General features: G+C 43.4%; 1 protein-coding gene across 1 annotated transcript in view; it reads left to right on the top strand.

Moving 5' to 3' along the window:
• The window catches only part of gpa33a (glycoprotein A33 (transmembrane), paralog a), a 48,261-nt gene extending 31,506 nt beyond the window's left edge, over window positions 1-16,755 (top strand). Inside the window, 4 exon segments of the mRNA XM_078232960.1 lie at window positions 160-276; window positions 2,680-2,806; window positions 14,900-15,047; window positions 15,050-16,755. Of these exon segments, the coding sequence (XP_078089086.1) occupies window positions 160-276; window positions 2,680-2,806; window positions 14,900-15,047; window positions 15,050-15,073 (416 nt within the window). The 3' untranslated portion in view covers window positions 15,074-16,755.
• Window positions 16,756-18,683: the final 1,928 nt, after the last annotated feature.

Here is an 18,683-nt window from a genome sequence, read left to right as displayed (position 1 = left end):
ATTGTCCAAGCTTTTAAAAGCATGGCAAATTTATTTGATGGGGTCCACCAAACACTCAGCTACTTTTGGTACCTTTTTATTTAAGTTCAGTGGGAACACAACTTAAGCTACCGTAACTTGTATTGCATTTAAAAAATGATTATTTTTTTTGTCCTTCAGAATCAGACGGACTATCGCTAAAAAATCTTACAGCTGATGCATCTGGCTACTTCATATGTACTTCACGTAATAAAATCCAGTCTGCCTTCTGTAACATAACCTTAGCAGTAATGCCTCGTAAGTACCATGGCTAAAATAAGCCAATACAATTTCACTTAATTTTAATTGTATTGCAATTGCTAGAAGCCTTTGTGATGTAAAATCAAGTGTAGCAATCCTCTTTTCATTACAGTTTTTATTTCTTGTATCTATAAATATACTCAATAAAACTATTGGGCTAGACAATTACTGTGGCATTCTAAATCAATGTATCATAGTAGTTTCCATGGCACTGCTTACTGTTAGTTCAGAGCATTAACAGCAAAGTGGAGGATATACGTGGGAAATGCTGTCTGCAGCAATCGAGTTGAGATGTTAAGCATGATGGGAGTTGGAATGGGCAATGTCCACTTGCTTTAATATTCCTTTATTGACCACTAATACTGAGGGAAGCACGATTCGCTAAGAGTTAACATGTATTTACTTTTGGAAAGAGAATAGGGTAGGCGATGACAGAAATTCATCATGAACCAATAATGTTCCCAAATTGCTGCAGCTTTGATTTGATTTATTATTGTCACATGTATTAGCATACAGTGAAAAGTATTGTTTCTTGCGTGCTATACAGAGCATACCGTTCATCGAGAAGGAAACGAGAGAGTGCAGAATGCAGTGTTACAGTTATAGCTAGGGTGTAGAGGCAGATCAATTTAATGCAAGGTAGGTCCATTCAAAAGTCTGACCGCAGCGGGAAAGAAACTGTTCTTGAGTCGGTTGGTACGTGACTTCAGACTTTTGTATCTTTTTCCCGACGGAAGAAGGTGGAAGAGAGAATGTCCGGGCTGCGTTAATTATGCTGGCCACTTTGCCGAGGCAGTGGGAAGTGTAGACAGAGTCAATGGATGGGAGGCTGGTTTGCGTGATGGATTGGGCTACATTCACGACCTTTTGTAGTTTCTTGCAACCTTGGGCAGAGCAGGAGCCATACCAAGCTGAGATACAACCAGAAAGAATGCTTTCTGTGGTGCATCTGTAAACGTTGGTGAAAGTGGTAGCTGACATGCCAAATTTCCTTTGTCTTCTGAGAAAGTAGAGGTGTTTTTAGGTGGGCTTTCTTAACTATAGTGTTGGCATAGGGGGACCAGGACAGGTTGTTGGTGATCTGGACACCTAAAAACTTGGAGCTCTCAACCCTTTCTACTTCATCCCCGTTGATATAGAGAGGGGCATGTTCGCCTTTATGTTTCCTGAAGTTGATGACAATCTCCTTCGTTTTGTTGACATTGAGGGAGAGATTATTGTTGCCGCACCAGTTCATCAGATTCTCCATCTTATTCCTGTACTCTGTCTCACAATTGTTTGAGGTCCGACCCACTACGGTGGTGTTGTCAGCAAACTTGAAAATTGGAGGGGAATTTGGCCGCACAGTCATGGGTGTATAAGGAATATGATAGGGGGCTGTGAATACAGCCTTGTGGGGCACTGGTGTTGAGAACGATCGTGGAGGAGGTGTTGTTACCTACCTTTACTGATTATGGTCCGTGAGTTAGGAAGTTCAGGATCCAGTCACAGAGGGAGGAGCCGAAGCCCAGGCCACGGAGTTTGGAGGTGAGTTTCATAGGAATAATGGTGTTGAAGGCTGAGCTGTAGTCAATAAGTAGGAGTCTGATTTAGGTGCTTTTGTTATCTCGGTGTTCCAAGATTGAGTGCAGGTGTAGAAAATGCAATGCTGAAGAAGGAAACCAGTTAACAAAGAATTGCACAAACTGTAAAGTTAGATGCGGGAGGGTCTCTAGTCGAACAGATGCACCTTACAACCGTCTGATGATTCTGAGATGATTCTCCCTGGTCACCAAGACAAAGATTAATCGATCTTTATTACTGGTGGGGGGATTCAAAAAACTCTCTGAAAATGGAGGAAAGTGCATGGGGTGGTTACTAAAGTTACTGCTCAGAGAAACAGGAATTCAGGAACCCACCAAAACTGTGGACTGTTTGCTGTAAGGACTCATTGAATGGGGAGTCTGATGTGTGACAAGTGCAAAAGATAGAAATGCTAACAGCTACCCTTGTGAGGCCAACTCTTTCGTCTTGAAACTAAGTGGACAATTTAAAGCACAACTGTTTACCACCTCACATTGTCAACACTTTCCTGGAAGTTTGAGAGACTGAGTCTACCAGTTGTGAATTTTGAGACTGCCATTATTGTCTCCAACCTGGAAAATCTTCCACCATCGCCCCAGTAACACAATCTGGACCTCTCTTTGGACAGGCTGTTGTCAAGCAGACTACAGAACAGGCCACATGACCCCGTCCATTTTGTCCTCCGTTGAAGACACAATTCCAAAACGTACAATTGGGGTTTAAAACATTGTTAACAAGATGGAATCTATGCATGTATACTTGTACAAAAAATAACTTGTCTGAAACTTTTAATGTAGAATAATAATCCAAATATGAATTTTATTTTCCTTTTCTTAGCCTCAATGAACCTTGGCTTTTACGGTGGAATTATTGGGGGTGTAATAGCTGCCCTAATACTCCTTGGCATCATTATTTACTGCTGCTGTTGCCGTGGTGGAAAGGAACCTGAAGATTATGAAATGGAGTAAGTTGAAATTACAATAGATAATGGCAATACACCTGGTTCACATACCGACATGAAATCTTGAATATTTGCCTGGAAAGGCAGATGGAACCTCAGTTTAACATCTCATTTAGAGGCTGGGGGAAATATGTTGGACATCTGTAAACCTTTGAAAAATGGCAACAGCATTTCAAAAATAAACTGACCAAAGTTGAATGCTACCGATCCGAGGCACTAGATGGCTGAGTTGTTTCTGTCTATTAGATTTGGTGTAGCAGACCCGAGGGGCCAGATGGCCTACTCCTGCTCAGAGTTCTTAATTATTTTCAGGTCCTCATATTGGGCGGCACGGTGGTTAGCACTGCTGCCTTGCAGCACCACAGCGGACCCAGGTTCAGTTCTGGCCTTGGGTGACTGTCTATATGGAGTTTGCATGTTCTCCCTGTGTCTGCTTGGGTTTCCTCCCATATCCCAAAGGTGTGCAGGTTAGGTTGATTGGCCATGCTAAATTGTCCCTTAATATCAGGGAGACTAGCAGCGTAAATACATGGGGGCTACGGGGTGGGATTGTTGCCGGTGCAGACTTGATGGGCCAAATGGCCTCCTTCTGCACTGTAGGGATTCTATGAATTTTAAACTTAGCACATTTGAATTGGGGCCTCAAGCAGGCGTGTTGTTAGCCATGTACACCCTATTACTCGCTGTCCCCAATCAAAAGCAAAAGACTGTGCACATGGGGAAACTGAAAGATAGAAAGACCACCAGCTGAAATGATAGCTGTTTCTTGCTCTGTGACACTTGCAACACTGCCTGAGGCTCCGATTCCCATTTACTAGTTTTAAAGTTACATGGCCTCCTGCATGCTGTTATCCGACTGGAATATTTCAACCTTTTCCCCATCTATTTTCCCCTTGTTTGACCAACGAAGGACAGAGAGCCGACTCACATTTCACTTAAACACTTATTTATATAAACACTCTTTTTATTTAACACTTCGGGGTACCAATAATCGACATAAATCTACATTAGTTGCAACACTTTAACTTGATTCATTTAACTTCAACCTTAACTTTAACTCATTTAACTTCAACTCTAACGCATTTAACTTTGAGTTGTAACTGAAAACCAAATACTACCCGCTTGAACGAACTGGCCAGATCCGCCCTTGGATATGGATCTTCCCTGTGGTTCTTTGTTCTTCTCTGAAGGTGATCTTCAGGGCACACGTCGCAAATGTGATTCTCGAGTTTCCGATGAGGAAAAGGACTCAAAGTACCTCCTTTATCCTAAGCTCTGCACATTCTTCCAGAAACGTCTCTGTATTACTTTGGTTAGGGAGTTCTTCACCCCATTTACTAGGATATATCTATATCCTCCCCGACATGGTGGTAAAGGACCAACATAATCTATTTGCAAATTAGTCCATGGTCCATCAATTGGTCTTGTTTGCCTGAATTCCTCTTTACTTGTGTATCTATCAGGGTTATTTTGAGCACATCCTAAATAATTGTCCACATAATGCTTTATGCGCTTATCCACATTAGGCAACCACATAGCCATTCAAATCAATCAGCAGTTGTTTCTGCTCCTTGATGACCCTGAATGTTATGATATTGATAAATTGATTGTGACCTTGGGTTGGCACCACATGATGTCCACTTTAAAGAACAAGTCCATCCTGGAGTTATAACTTATCTTTCCATAAGAAGTAGGAAAACCAGCATCACTGTCCTGGACCTGTTTGAGATCTTCCACTTTAACCTGAGTAACAGTAACAGCATCTATCTGTTCACCCATTGGGGGCTGCCAGGTTCAAGCACCCTATTTTGCCAATTCATCTGCTCGAAAATTCCCAACTGGAGAAGATGTATGATCTGTCCTAACCTTAATAATCCCATATTCCTGTCCTTGGGCAGTTTGAAAAATATATTTCAGCAAAGGCGCAGATGGTGGTGGTTTTCCATCAGCTGAAACAAAACTTCTCGCTTCCCCCAGTGACAGGGAGTCAGTTAAACTATTTGCAGACATACGCGCTGTCGGGATACGTATCCGCTGGTGATAGAAACTTATCAGGGTGACAAACCACAGTTAACAATTCGGCTGCTTGAGCACTGGGTAGTTTTGGAGCTAACTCAACAAGAGGTATTACTCAATAATCCTCTAGATATGTTCCACATCTTGCCTTTATATTGTCATCCTCCACCACAGAGAATCCATTAACAAAAACATTCAAAGGCCATTTTGTGGCATCCCTCTGTACAGGTATGTTAAGTATATATCCAGATCTAGCAGTCTTTAGGGGTCCTTCCACCCCCCCTCCCCCCCCCCCCCCCCCCCCACTTTTGTTTTGGAGCAAATGGTCTCTTGGGATCATTTGTTGCTACAATTTGACACTCATGAGGCTCACCACTGTAATTTAGATTGTCAGCTAAGAAAATGGGTAATTTAGTCTGTTTAACTGTAATATCTTGCCCCTGAAGCATTAAATTCCACCGTGCTATGCGAATTTGACTGACTGTAATCTTTGATTCGTCCATCAAAAAACAACTGAACGGGAGTATGTTCTGTCAGTATGTTCAAAGGATTAAGCCCAATTATATCGGAAAAATGCTGCACTGCCCAGGAAATTGCAAGAAGATGTCTTTCACTCGATGTGAATCCTACTGGGGTCAGAAACCTGGAGACATAAGCCACCAGTCTGATTCTCCCATGATGTTCCTGCAGAAGCACTGCCACGATTGTTGAGTCTGTCGCTGTGATCTCCAGTGCAAATGGGAATTCTGGGTCTGGCACTTGCAGTGCTGGAGCCAAGGCTAAAGCGTGTTTTCATTCCGAAACAGCCCCCCGTGTGTGCTAGTCAGTCCACTGCCATGGAGCATTCTTCAAAAGATCCTATACTGGGGTGGCTTTCATAGCAAAACCACAAATATGATATCGACAATACCCCACAAATCATAGAATCCTACAGTGCAGAAGGAGGCCATTTGGCCCATCGAGTCCTCACTGACTGCAATCTCACTCAGGCTCTATCCCCATAACCAATATGCATTTACCCCAGCTAGTCTCCTTGACTCTAAGGGGCAATTAAGCATGGCCAATCCACCTAACCCGCACATCTTTGGACTGTGGGTGGAAACCGGAGCACCCGGAGGAAACCCACACAGACACTGGGAGAATGTGCAAACTCCACACAGACAGTGACCCCAGCCTGAATCGAACTCGGGACCTGGCACTGAGGCAGCAGTGCTAACCACTGTGCCACTGCGACACCCTAAAGGAGATTGAAGTGAATTCACATCTTTTGGAAGGAGTAACTGCACAGCTGATGCAACGTGCTTCCGTTCAATTGGGTTAACACAGTTCCCAAATACACCACCTGAGACTTCATAATTTGCACCTTCCCAGGATTTATTGTTAGTCCTAATGAAGTGAGGAGGGTTAATAACTTGTCCAGTAATTGAAGATATTCCTCTCTCTAATGTCAGTTTGGAGAAGGAGGTCATCTACACACTGGGTTAAACAGTCAGGTCGTGAAAAAACTCTAACCCTTTAGCCAATCTTCGATAGAAGATGATGGAGAGTTGTGGGACCCTTGGGGTAAACGAGTCCGTGTACATTGCTGATCTTGAAACGTAAAAGCAAATTTATACTGACTTTGCCAATTTAAAAGAATAGACCAAAACGCATGACTAATATTGAGGACAGTAAAACATCTCGCTTGTGGAACCTGTTTCGTCATTGTCTGAGAAACTAGTTCCTACTGTTGGTGATAATGGAATCATTTTATTGAACTCTCTTGTCAGACTCCAAGAACCATCCGGTTTCCTCACTAGCCAGATTGGTGAATTGTTTGTGGAAGCTACAGGTCATAAAACTCCGTGTTGCAGCAAACTTGTGATTATTTTCACAACCTCCCCCTCAACCTGTTTAGGGAAATAGTACTGCTTTTGACTGCAACCACAAACATAAAACACAACACAGAGGCACAGTATTAAGGCGAATGGTGTGAGCTTGGAAGAAGGAAGTCCAAGAGGTAGATAAGGGCAGAAGGAATAAGAGTGGGAAAATGTTTCCTGTAAAAGGTCCAAATTCTGGTCCGTTGTGGAGAAATGGAGGAGGAAGAGGGGATGTTGTTAATCCTAGGGGTTTCCTGCCTCCATATACAGTACCCGTGGGAGAAGCCAAGGCAAACCACAAGGGGACACTAGACCAATGGTGCAATATGATAATTGCGGTTGAAAGGGTCACTTTGCTCGCCTTGCCAGTACCCACAGGGACAGGGATACCGAGCTTTTCCAGGAGCTGGACAACGATATCAAGCCTTGCCAATAGAGGGGCTAGTGCGGCAGGCTCCAGGAAGGGAAATAGAAGAGACTGCTCCTCTTTATCCATCGTTACCAGATTCAAATCTAAGGGCACAACGGTGCCCGGCTTCCCCAGTGTGGGTTTGTGATACTGGGTGGGATAGCGTAGGGAGATCTGTGGTAGAACGTAATTCCTATGGGATATGGGGGGGTTCCTGCACTATCCTTAACACATCCAGAGATATTGGTTTATCTTAGTGAAAAAAAAGGGACAATTAGTTTGAGTGGGTTTACAGGACATTTACAAGAAGGATTTGAAATGGACCCTATCGAGTTTAAGTTGGGGGACATGGTTTGTTTTCACCTGGCTATATTAGTATGTCTTCTCCAAACAGCAAAGCACATTTTGGGTTGCAGTTTTATGAGCAGATGTAATTGGTATTTTGAGCTGGCGAGTTGTTGCATTTGGCAGATGGCTGATGTGAATGAAGCACCAACAGAAATAGCCACGGGGACTCGCGCAGTGTCTGTACATTTGGGGAATCTTGGCTTAAACCTGTTGATTATGTCTGGTGATTTAACAATACAGGAGATGACTGCTGGACCTGCAGCTGCACTTGCATAACTGTGGTCAAATGCGAGAAGTAATTTTTAAGTGCTCTGACCCACAACTCAAAAGCGGTACCATTTCCCTAATCAAGCTGAGGGGGAGGTTGTGAAAATAATCACAAGTTTACTGCAACACGGAGTTTTATGACCTGTAGCTTCCACAAACATAATACACACACAGGTGTGGGGTCCAAATTCTCACGTGTCTTCTTTCCCTCTTCTGTAGCGCGTGCTACTGGGGTTCTTGTCCAATTGAAATGTCACATCCATGCAACCTTGTACGTTCTGTCTCCCAAATAAAATCAGTCAACAAATGACCAGCGTACCCAGTTGGATGCTCCCCTTTACTCGGTCACTCCTCCTCTATCCCCATTCACGTGGGGCTACTTCCCTCTTAATTCATGCTCAGGCTGGATGTCTGAGAATATGTGAGGTTTTACGGTTTGATTTCGGAGCAACTTCAGCTATTTCTAATCTATGCCCACCCAGGAAGTCAGAGTGTTATCCGATTGGAATATTTTAAACCTTTTTCCCCAGATATTTTCCCCGTGTGACCAATAAAGTCATGATGTGGACATGCCGGCGTTGGACTGGGGTGAACACATTAAGAGTTTTAACAACACCAGGTTAAAGTCCAACAGGTTTATTTGGTAGCAAATCCATCTGACGAAGGAGCAGCGCTCCGAAAACTTTTTCCGGCTGGAGGCCTGTGACTAGTGGTGTTCCGCAGGGCTCTGTATTGGGACCTCTGCTGTTTGTGATTTATACAAATGATCTGGAAGAAGGTGTAACTGGGGTGATCAGTAAGTTTGCGGACGACACAAAAATGGCTGGACTTGCAGATAGTGAGGAACATTGTCAGAAGCTACAGAAGGATATAGATAGGCTGGAAATTTGGGCAAAGAAATGGCAGATGGGGTTCAATCCAGATAAATGCGAAGTGATGCATTTTGGTAGAACTAACGTAGGGGGGAGCTATACGATAAATGGCAGAACCATAAAGGGTGTAGATACGCAGAGGGACCTGGGTGTGCAAGTCCACAAATCCTTGAAGGTGACGTCACAGGTGGAGAAGGTAGTGAATAAGGCATATGGCATGCTTGCCTTTATAGGACGGGGCATAGAGTATAAAAGTTGGGGTCTGATGTTGCAGTTGTATAGAACGTTGGTTCGGCCGCATTTGGAATACTGCGTCCAGTTCTGGTTGCCACACTACCAGAAGGACGTGGAGGCTTTAGAGAGAGTGCAGAGGAGGTTTACCAGGATGTTGCCTGGTATGGAAGGGCTTAGTTATGAGGAGAGATTGGGTAAACTGGGGTTGTTCTCACTGGAACGATGGAGGATGAGGGGTGACCTAATAGAGGTGTATAAAATTATGAAAGGCATAGATAGGGTGAACGGTGGGAAGCTTTTTCCCAGGTCGGTGGTGACGTTCACGAGGGGTCATAGGTTCAAGGTGGGGGGAGGCGGGGGGGGAGGTTTAACATTGATATCAGAAGGACGTATTTTACACAGAGGGTGGTGGGGGCCTGGAATGCGCTGCCGGGCAAGGTGGTGGAGGTAGACACACTGGGAACATTTAAGACTTCTCTAGATAGCCATATGAACGGAGTGGGAATGGAGGGATACAAAAGAATGGTCTAGTTGGGACCAGGGAGCGGCGCGGGCTTGGAGGGCCGAAGGGCCTGTTCCTGTGCTGTATTGTTCTTTGTTCTAATGGTATTTGCTACCAAATAAACCTGTTGGACTTTAACCTGGTGTTGTTAAAACTCTTACTGTGACCAATAAAGGACAGACAGTTGACTCAGATTTCACTTAAACAAAACCTTTCTCTTTATTTTACAATAGTCAACATAAATCTACATTGGTTGCAACACTTTAACTTAATTCATTTAACTTCAACCTTAACTTTAACTCACTTAACTTTAACTGATTTAACTTTAAATTTTGACTGAAACAAATACTACCCGCTTGAAGAACTGGCCAGGTCCGTCCTTGGATATAGATCTTCCTTGTGATTCTTCTCTGAAGATGATCTTCAGGGCACACGTCGCCAATGTAACACTCAAAGTACCTCTTTTATCCCAAATTCTGCACATTCTTTCAGCAAGTTCTCTGGCACTCGGCCAATGATACCATTGGAAACTGATAACAATGGTTTCCTCCCACAGTCTGAAAGACGTGTTGGTTAGGGTGCATTGGTCATGCTGAATTCTCCCTCAGTGTACCCGAACAGGAGCCTGAGGGTGACAACTAGGGGATTTTCACAGTAACGTCAGCCTACATGTGTCACTAACAAAATCGACTTTAATAAACAATTTTCGAATATAGCCAATGAACAACTCCCAAATGTTTATACCAAGTTGCATGTAAATCATGTAGCCTCACTATATATGGAATAAATGGTGCCAGGAAGTCTGGCACTTATCTAGAAAACTATTCTTATTTGGTTAACACGGGGTGGCACAGTGGTTAGCACTGCTGCTTCACAGCGCCAGGGACCTGGGTTCAATTCCGGTTTGGGTCACTGTCTGTGCGGAGTCTGCACGTTTTCCCCGTGTCTGTGTGGGTTTCCTCCGGGTGCTCCGGTTTCGTACATTCTGAAAGACGTGCTGGTTAGATGCATTGACCCAAACAGGTGCTGGTCTGTGGCGACTAGGGGAATTTCACAGTAACTTCATTGCAGTGTTAATACAAGCCTTTACATGTGACTGATAAATAAGCTTTTGCTTTTACTTTTAAGTGTCGGGTCACATTTCCCAGGACAGGTCACGACTCACTGCAACCTGCTCTAACCTGTATCTGTGTTTTAATACAACTTGGTTAAAATTCCCAGCATGCTTGATTGTATCCCTTAACCATTCTTATTGTTGCTGCTGCCGTTGGCCATCCGGCCACAATGTTTTCCAGGATTTTCTCTTTTTATCCCTGTCCACAGTGGTGTTAGCAGCATGGCTCTAAACAGAAACACAGGTACAAACCAAAGGAACATTAAATAGTATAACCTTCTCTCAGAAATACCAATATCCTTAGTTAAGAGACACATGTAGAGTTCCCATCCCACCAGGATAGTCCTGGAATCTGCAGGATTTAAGGATTCATCCCGGGAGCATCCTATGAGTAATTTTTAAAATTAATTTATGGGATGTGGACGTCACTGGCTAAATGGGCATTTAATTGCCATCTCTAACTACCCTTGAGAAGGTGATAATGAACTGCCTTCTTGAACTAGTGCAATCCAGGTGATGTAGGTACACCCACAGTGCTGTTAGGGAGGGAATTCTAGGATTCTGAACCGGTGACTGTGAAGGAATGGCAATATAGTTTCAAGCCAGGATGGTGAGTGGCTTGGAGGGGAACTTGCAGGTGGTGGTGTTCCCATGTATCTGCTGCCCTTGTCCTTCTGGATGGTAGTGGTTGTGGGTTTGGAAGGTGCTGTATCAGGAGCCTTGGTGGGCTTGTGCAATGCAATTTGTAGGTGGTATATACTGCTGCCACTGTACATCAATGGTTGAGGGAGTGAATATTTGTGGAAGGGATGCGAGTCAAGTGGGCTACTTTGTCCTGGATGGTGTCAAGCTTCTTGAGTGTTGTTGCAGTTGTAGTTATCCAGACAAGTGCAGAATATTCCTTCCCATGTCTGACTTGTGCCTTTATAAATGGTGGACAGGCTTTGGAGAGTCAGGAGATATGAGTTGTTCGCTGCAGGATTCCAAGTCTCAGACCTGCTCTTATAGCCACAATATTTATATGGCTGATCCAATTCAGTTTCTGGTCAATGGCAATCCCCCAAGCTGTTGATTGATGGGATTCAGTGATGTTAATGCCATTGAATGTGATGGTTAGATCCTCTCTTGTTGGAGATGGTCATTACCTGGCACTTGTGTGGCATGACTGTTACTTGCCATTTGTCAGCGCAAGCCTGGATATTGTCCAGGTCTGGCTGCATTTGGACATGGACTGCTTCAGTATCTGAGGAGTCAGGAATGGTGCTGAACATTGCCCAATTATAAGTCAACTTCTGACCTTATAATAGGAGGGTCATTAGTGAAACAGTGGGGCTAGGACACTACCCTGAGGAACTCCTGTAGTGATCTCCTGGAATTGAGATGATTGGCCTCCAACAACCACAAGCCAGGTACTAGGTATGACTCAAACCAGTGAACAGTTCTCTCCGATTCCCATAGCCTCCAATTTTGCTCAGGCTCCTTGACGCCATACTCAATCAAATGCTGTCTTAATGTCGAGGTCAGCCACACTCGCCTCACCTATGACATTCAGCTGTTTTGTCCATGTTTGAACCAAGGCTGTAATGAGGTCAGGAGTTGAGTGACCCTGGTGAACCCCAAATTGAGTGCTGCTTTGTAACACTGTTCATGACCCCTTCCATCACTTTACTGATGGGGAGATAATTAGTTGGGTTGTATTTGTCCTGATTCTTGTGTACAGGACACACCTAAGCAATTTTCCACATTGCTGGGTAGATGCCGGTGTTGTAACTGGCTTGGCTAGAAACATGGTAAGTTCTAGAGCACAAGTCTTCAGTACTATTGCTGGAATATTGTCAAAGCCCATGGCTTTTGCAGTATCCAGTGCCTTCAGCTGTTTCTTGATATCACATGGGCGGCACGGTAGCACAGTGGTTAGCACCGCTGCTTCACAGCTCCAGGGACCTGGGTTCGATTCCCGGCTTGGGTCACTGTCTGTGTGGAGTTTGCACATTCTCCTCGTGTCTGCGTGGGTTTCCTCCGGGTGCTCCGGTTTCCTCCCACAATCCAAAGATGTGCGGGTTAGGTTGATTGGCTATGCTAAAAGTTGCCCTTCGTGTCCTGAGATGCGTAGGTTAGAGGGATTAGTGGGTAAATATGTAGGGATATGGGGGTAGGGCCTGGGTGGGATTGTGGTCGGTGCAGACTCGATGGGCCGAATGGCCTCTTTCTGTACTGTAGGGTTTCTATGATTTCTATGACATGGGTTGAATCAAACTGGTTGAAGTGTCACAGCTGCTGGACATTAAAAAAAGGCATAATTTTTTTTGAACAATTTAGTTTATTATTTATTTTTAAATATTGGAAATGGTAATAAAGGCTGTTTGACCAAATTGAAGTGAGCGGTCTTGTGAGGAAAATCCCCAGGAATATATTTTGCCAGAGTTGGCCACGCAGACACGAGTAGCAGAAATTCTTTGAGGGGCTTAGCTAGTTGTAAAACGTTTTTTGAACTGTTGAGTTGGATTAATGAGCGCCACTGAAATTATAGAATCCCTACAGTGCAGAAGGAGGAGGCCCATCGAGTCTGCACTTACGACAATCCCACCCAGGCCCTGTGCCCATAACCCCACGTATTTACCCTGCTAGTCCTCCTGACCCTAAGGGGCAATTTAGCATGGCCAATACACCTAACCTGCTTAGGACTATGGGAGGAAACAGGAGCACCTGGAGGAAACCCACGCAGACACGGGGAGAACATGCAAACTCCACACAGAACTAAAACTTGTTTTAGTTTTCCTCTGCTTAGGCTATTTTTTTAAATGGGAATTGAGCTCGACTTTACAATATCTTTCTGCAGCTTCTGCACCTGCCTCAATTTAGCTATTTTGAGAGGTTTCTGTTCCTTGTTTCCCCTTCCTCTTTTGGCGAAAGCAAAGTGAGGTAAATTGGAGCGAAAAGCTTAAGAATTTCAAATTCTGTGTTTCTTTTAATACTGGAAGGTTCTGGGGATAGTTTGGGACCTCCTGGTAGTGGGAGATTGTTACAGTGAAGACTGGCCCTCTCCATCTAGAAACTTGCACAAGACTTGACAGGTTGGGAAAGCGGTGAGCTTGCCTCTGGCAAATGCTACGAGCAACCACTGATCCATTCGCAAAATAGAAAAGAATTGTAAATCCTCCTGAATATGACTCTCTCATGCTGATACTTTGCATCTCGGAAGATGTTAAATTTGCCAAAACAGAGGTAAAATAAAGTTTAAATTTATTTATTAGTGTCACAAATAGGCTTACATTAACAGTGCATTGAAGTTACTGTGAAAATCCCCCAGTGTCCACACTCCGGTGCCTGTCGGGTACACTGAGGGAGAATTTAGCATGGCCGATGAACCTAATCAGCGCGTCTTCCGGACTGTGGGAGGAAACCGGAGCGCCCGGAGGAAACCCATGCAGACGCGGGGAGATTGTGCGAACTCCACACAGACAGTGACCCAAGCTGGGAATCGAACCCGGGTCCCTGGTGCTGTGAGGCACTGTCCCACCGCGCTGCCCCATGGCTGGTGGAGTAGTGGTATTGTCACTGGACTGGTAATCCAAAGACCCAGGCTAATGCTCTGGGAACACGGGTGTAAGTCCTATCAGCTGGTCGGTTAGTAAAAGCCTCTGTCAGTAATGGTGACTCTGATTACTGTAAAAACTGTCTGGTTCGCCAGTATGCCAAATTTGAAAGTCTGGCCTACATGTGACTCCATCCAGACCCATAGCAATGTAGCTGACACTTAGCTGCCCTCTGAAATGGCTTAGCAGGTCATTCAGTTCAAGGGCAATTAGGAACAGGCTGGCTTGCGAGCGACGGCCAGATCCCTACGAAAGAGTCATAGTCATAGAATCATAGAGGTTTACAGCATGGAAACAGGCCCTTCGGCCCAACCTGTCCATGCCACCCTTTTTTTAAAAACCCCTAAACTAATCCCAATTGCCCGCATTTGGCCCATATCCCTCTATACCCATCTTACCCATGTAACTATTTAAATGCTTTTTAAAAGACAAAATTGTACACCCCTCTACTACCAACTCTGGCAGTTTGTTCCAGACACTCACCACCTTCTGTGTGGAAAATATTGCCCCTCTGGACACTTTTGTATCTCTCCCCTCTCACCTTAAACCTATGCCCTCTAGTTTTAGACTCCCCTACCTTTGGGAAAAGATATTGACTATCTAACTGATCTGTGCCCCTCATTATTTTTTCGACCTCTATAAGATCACCCCTCAGCCTCCTACACTCCAGAGAAAAAAGTCCCAGTCTATCCAGCCTCCCCTTATAACTCAATCCATCAAGTCCCGGTAGCATCCTAGTAAATCTTTTCTGCACTCTTTCTAGATTAATAAAGAATAAATTAATGCATATTTGGAGCATGAAAAGTTTTTATTCACCATATTTATTTATTGTAACATTCCTGATAGTACAAAGGTTAATGCTGTTGTGTTTTATAGGGATCCGCGCTACAGGAAGGAATATGAGGAGGGTGACAATGAAGAGGAAGTTCCTGAGCGAGATTCTGGAAAGCGTGATTATCCTGGAGCCTATGATGATGCTGCACGTTCTGATAATGGTGGCAAGAACTCTCCCCATTCTACTGTAAGAGTGCCATTGGTACCTCCCAATAAACCTCAATATGAACCAGAGAATCATGATGTGTAAACTAAGCCATTCTCTAAACTGTGGCTTTAGTCTAATGGGTGAAATAATTTTGGGTCTTAAAATTGCGAAATTGAATAGTGAACTATTGGGATGGTTTCATACAAGAGTATACATATAAGTAGATAGCAGGTTATTTTTCTTAAAGTACCTTTTCCAGGTTTTGTTATAGATTCCCAAGTATCGCTCTTAATTTTCATTGCCTTTTTGAAAGTGCAAGTTCTCAGTGTCATTTTTACTATTTCAATCTTGCAGTAGCATTTAATTACTTTTTATTATGGCCCTTTATTTACAGGAAAGTAATTTTTTCTTGTTTAAAATGAAGTTTTATACAGGAAATTGAACAGTTCTAATCAAATAATTTAGAATATCTTATAGTCAGTACTCTTGAGAATCCATATAGTTTTAATGTATTAGAACATAACTAGGCTTTTAGCAGCGAGTTGATTACTTTGGTTGTAATTGGAATGTGGCTTTTCAACACTATATGGAGAACTCGCAGGACACATTGGAGTAACACGTCAGAGTTTAAATTGTTAAATTAGATCAGAACGTAGAAGCTGAGAGATTTGTAATTGTGTTAAAAACCACGAAGGATTATGCGATGGCTGAAAGGTTGTAGACCATAGGGCAGATTTTAGGTGATTGGCAAAGGAACCAGAGGCAGTGTGAGGAATCACTAGCAAATTGTAACCTGGAATGCACTGCCTGAAAGGGTTAGCGGATGCAGATTTAATAACCACTTTCAAAAACAAAATATGAATAGGGACAAACTGAATTACTCTGCAAAAGACTTCATGGGCCTTTCCTCTGTGCTATACTACTCTATGTATTTACCAATAACTCAATTTTAATGCAGTTGGTAAGGATTGTCTGTTTAGCTTGCTTGTCAACATTATTCATGAATCATAAGCTATTGATACTCAGTTACCAATGACTTTTTTTTTCAACCCATTCTGCTATTATTGATTTGGGTTTTTTTGTCATAGCTATTTTAACAATCCTCTTAACTACAACCTAGGCCATGCTTAATGTAACAATGAAATTGCTTGTCTGAAATTCCAGGCCCAAAACCCTGAGAATGGAAGCAATGCCGGTGATATTTTAGCACTTTTTGTGCTATCTTGTTCCAATGGCTACACAATGCTCAGTTGGTAAAAACATATGACCTGTAACTTAAGAGTGTTACACCAGTCAGTGCGTTCTCGAAAAAGGATGTGAATATGTGACTGAAATGTATGAACAAAGTGGCCTATTCCCCATTCCAACATTCTCACATTAAAGAAGATAGAAAATAGAACTTTCCCAAAAACTGAAGGAAGGATTTAGTACCTTTGCAAACCGAGTGTGATACTGTCAAACAGATATATGTTTGACAGTTGTAAACACCACATTGTGGTTCCCTATTGCTACACTGATATCACAGGAAACAATCTCTCATATGGTTCACTTTTGATGGCACAGTGGTTAGCATTGCTGCTTCACAGTGCCAGGGACCCGGCTTTGATTCCCAGCTTGGGCCACTGTCTGTGCGGAGTCTGCACGTTCTCCCCATGTCTGTGTGGGTTTCCTCCGTGTGCTCCGGTTTCTTCCCACAGTCCAAAGGATGTGCAGGTTAGATGGATTGGCCATGCTAAATTCTCCTTCAGTGTACCCAAACAGGCGTCAGAGTGCGGCAACTAGGGGATTTTCACAGTAACTTCTTGGCAGTGTTAGTGTAAGCCTACTTGTGACGCTGATAAATAAACTTAAACTTTTCTGGGTACGTTTAGAAATAGAATTATTGGATTTTTCCGAGGCATTAAGTGTGATATTTAATCGGAACTCAATTTTTAATGTTATTTGAAGGGACTTTCTGTGTAACTTCTTTACACACATCGTTCATGAGTTATAAATAGATAGCGGTGAGAAATTGAATGGCAAGACTCTCATCTCAAACCATGAGAGTCACATATGACATTTTCTTTCAAAGTTGAGAACCATTTTTTAAGCCAAGATCCTATTTTTGTCAATTAGTTTATGTTCTTTATAATTACTTCAGATAGTTTTTATATTTTAAAAACACTATTAGTTTGATCTGCTAACCAGCACTAGAAACTAATTTCATCAATGGGGAATAACATTTGCTGGTTTACTATCATGGTTGCAAAAATATAGGGTCCTATTTTTTACCATTTTGATTCTACGTGCTGGGCAGACTTGAAACTGGGAGTGTTTCAGATCTGACTTTTAAACCCATTCTGAGGCGCCCCCATACGCACTCTGCCTGAAAGAATATCACCGAGTCCGAATCATGCCTGTGGGCGGGGCTTAACGCACCCGAAATCCTGCAGCTCCGATCGGCGCTTCCAACTGCACATGCGCAAAAAAAATGATAGGACGCCGCTCCCCTGCCACATCGCTCCCGGGCTGGATAATGTCTCCCCCTGGCCCCCACAGTCTTTGCCCCACCCCAATAACATTACTGACCCCTTTATCCCCCACCCCCTCTGTCACCCAGATCAATCACAGGCCCCTCCCCCTCCCACTGATCTCAGGCAGAGTGGCAGCGGAACCCCTCCCCCTTCCCCCACAGAGAGCCATCGGACGCTTGGCACCTACCTCCTCACTAACTGGAGTGCCCGAATCGGACTTTTGTGGAGCATGTCTGTTTCACGCCGATTCTGGATGGGCGAATGCGGTGGTAAAAGGGGGAAGTGCCAGTAAGTTTGGGCGTGCAGCTTATTAAGTTAATTTAAATGCATGCAAATGCTTTTAAATGTCCGTCGCACCCGTTTTGGGTGTGGTCCCGAATGCGGCCATTTTCAGGCCTTGGTAAAAGGGGAACTGGCGTGGAGGCGGGCATGGATCGCGCTACTCACCTCACTCCCGACTTTACCAAGTTTTCGTGCCCGAAAACGGGCTCAGTTTGTTGGTAAAATCAGGCCCATGGAGCCTTCTTGATAATGAGGCATTGTGCATTTATTGTGGTTTTTAAGTTCTGCCATTCTGAAACATTTTATTATAAATAACAATTTGTATGATTTTTTTTAAGCAAATGCCAATTGTAAAAAAAAGTCTGTTAAATGGGATTGGGGGAAAATGATTTCTAACTGATTTCACAACCAGTTGTGATCTAGATTTTTTAAAAAATGCTATGACATTCCAGCAGCAATTTTGAAAACTGCTTTCTTGCTAATGTTTAAAAGTAATTTCAAATTTTGTGTTCTGCGGTTTTATAAACTTTAATGCATTTATAGATCATATGGCTTCTTGCCTTCATTTTTTGAATGCATTGTATAAAGATCTTTTAATAAATTTATGGCTGTACTTGTCATTTTTTAAGGGATTAGGTTATAAGTTTCACTTTTCAATGGGAGTCTGAAAATACCAGCATTTTGCCATCAAGATCAGTAGGTGTAAGCTGTTTGCTGCCTAACCCAACCCGAGCTGAAGTTTTATTCACTCGCACCCCCCCAAAATTCTCATTTATTAGATATTGTTACAATCACGCCTCTCGCAGGCAGGTGGGTGAAAAATTCCCTGAAACTTTGGTGAGCTGTAGATGGTGGAGGCGGCTGCTTTCTGTGTTTCTTGGTA

The sequence above is a fragment of the Mustelus asterias genome, chromosome 17 (assembly GCF_964213995.1).
Source record: "Mustelus asterias chromosome 17, sMusAst1.hap1.1, whole genome shotgun sequence".
NCBI lineage: Eukaryota > Metazoa > Chordata > Chondrichthyes > Carcharhiniformes > Triakidae > Mustelus > Mustelus asterias.
This window is presented reverse-complemented; position numbering and strand designations above follow the sequence as displayed.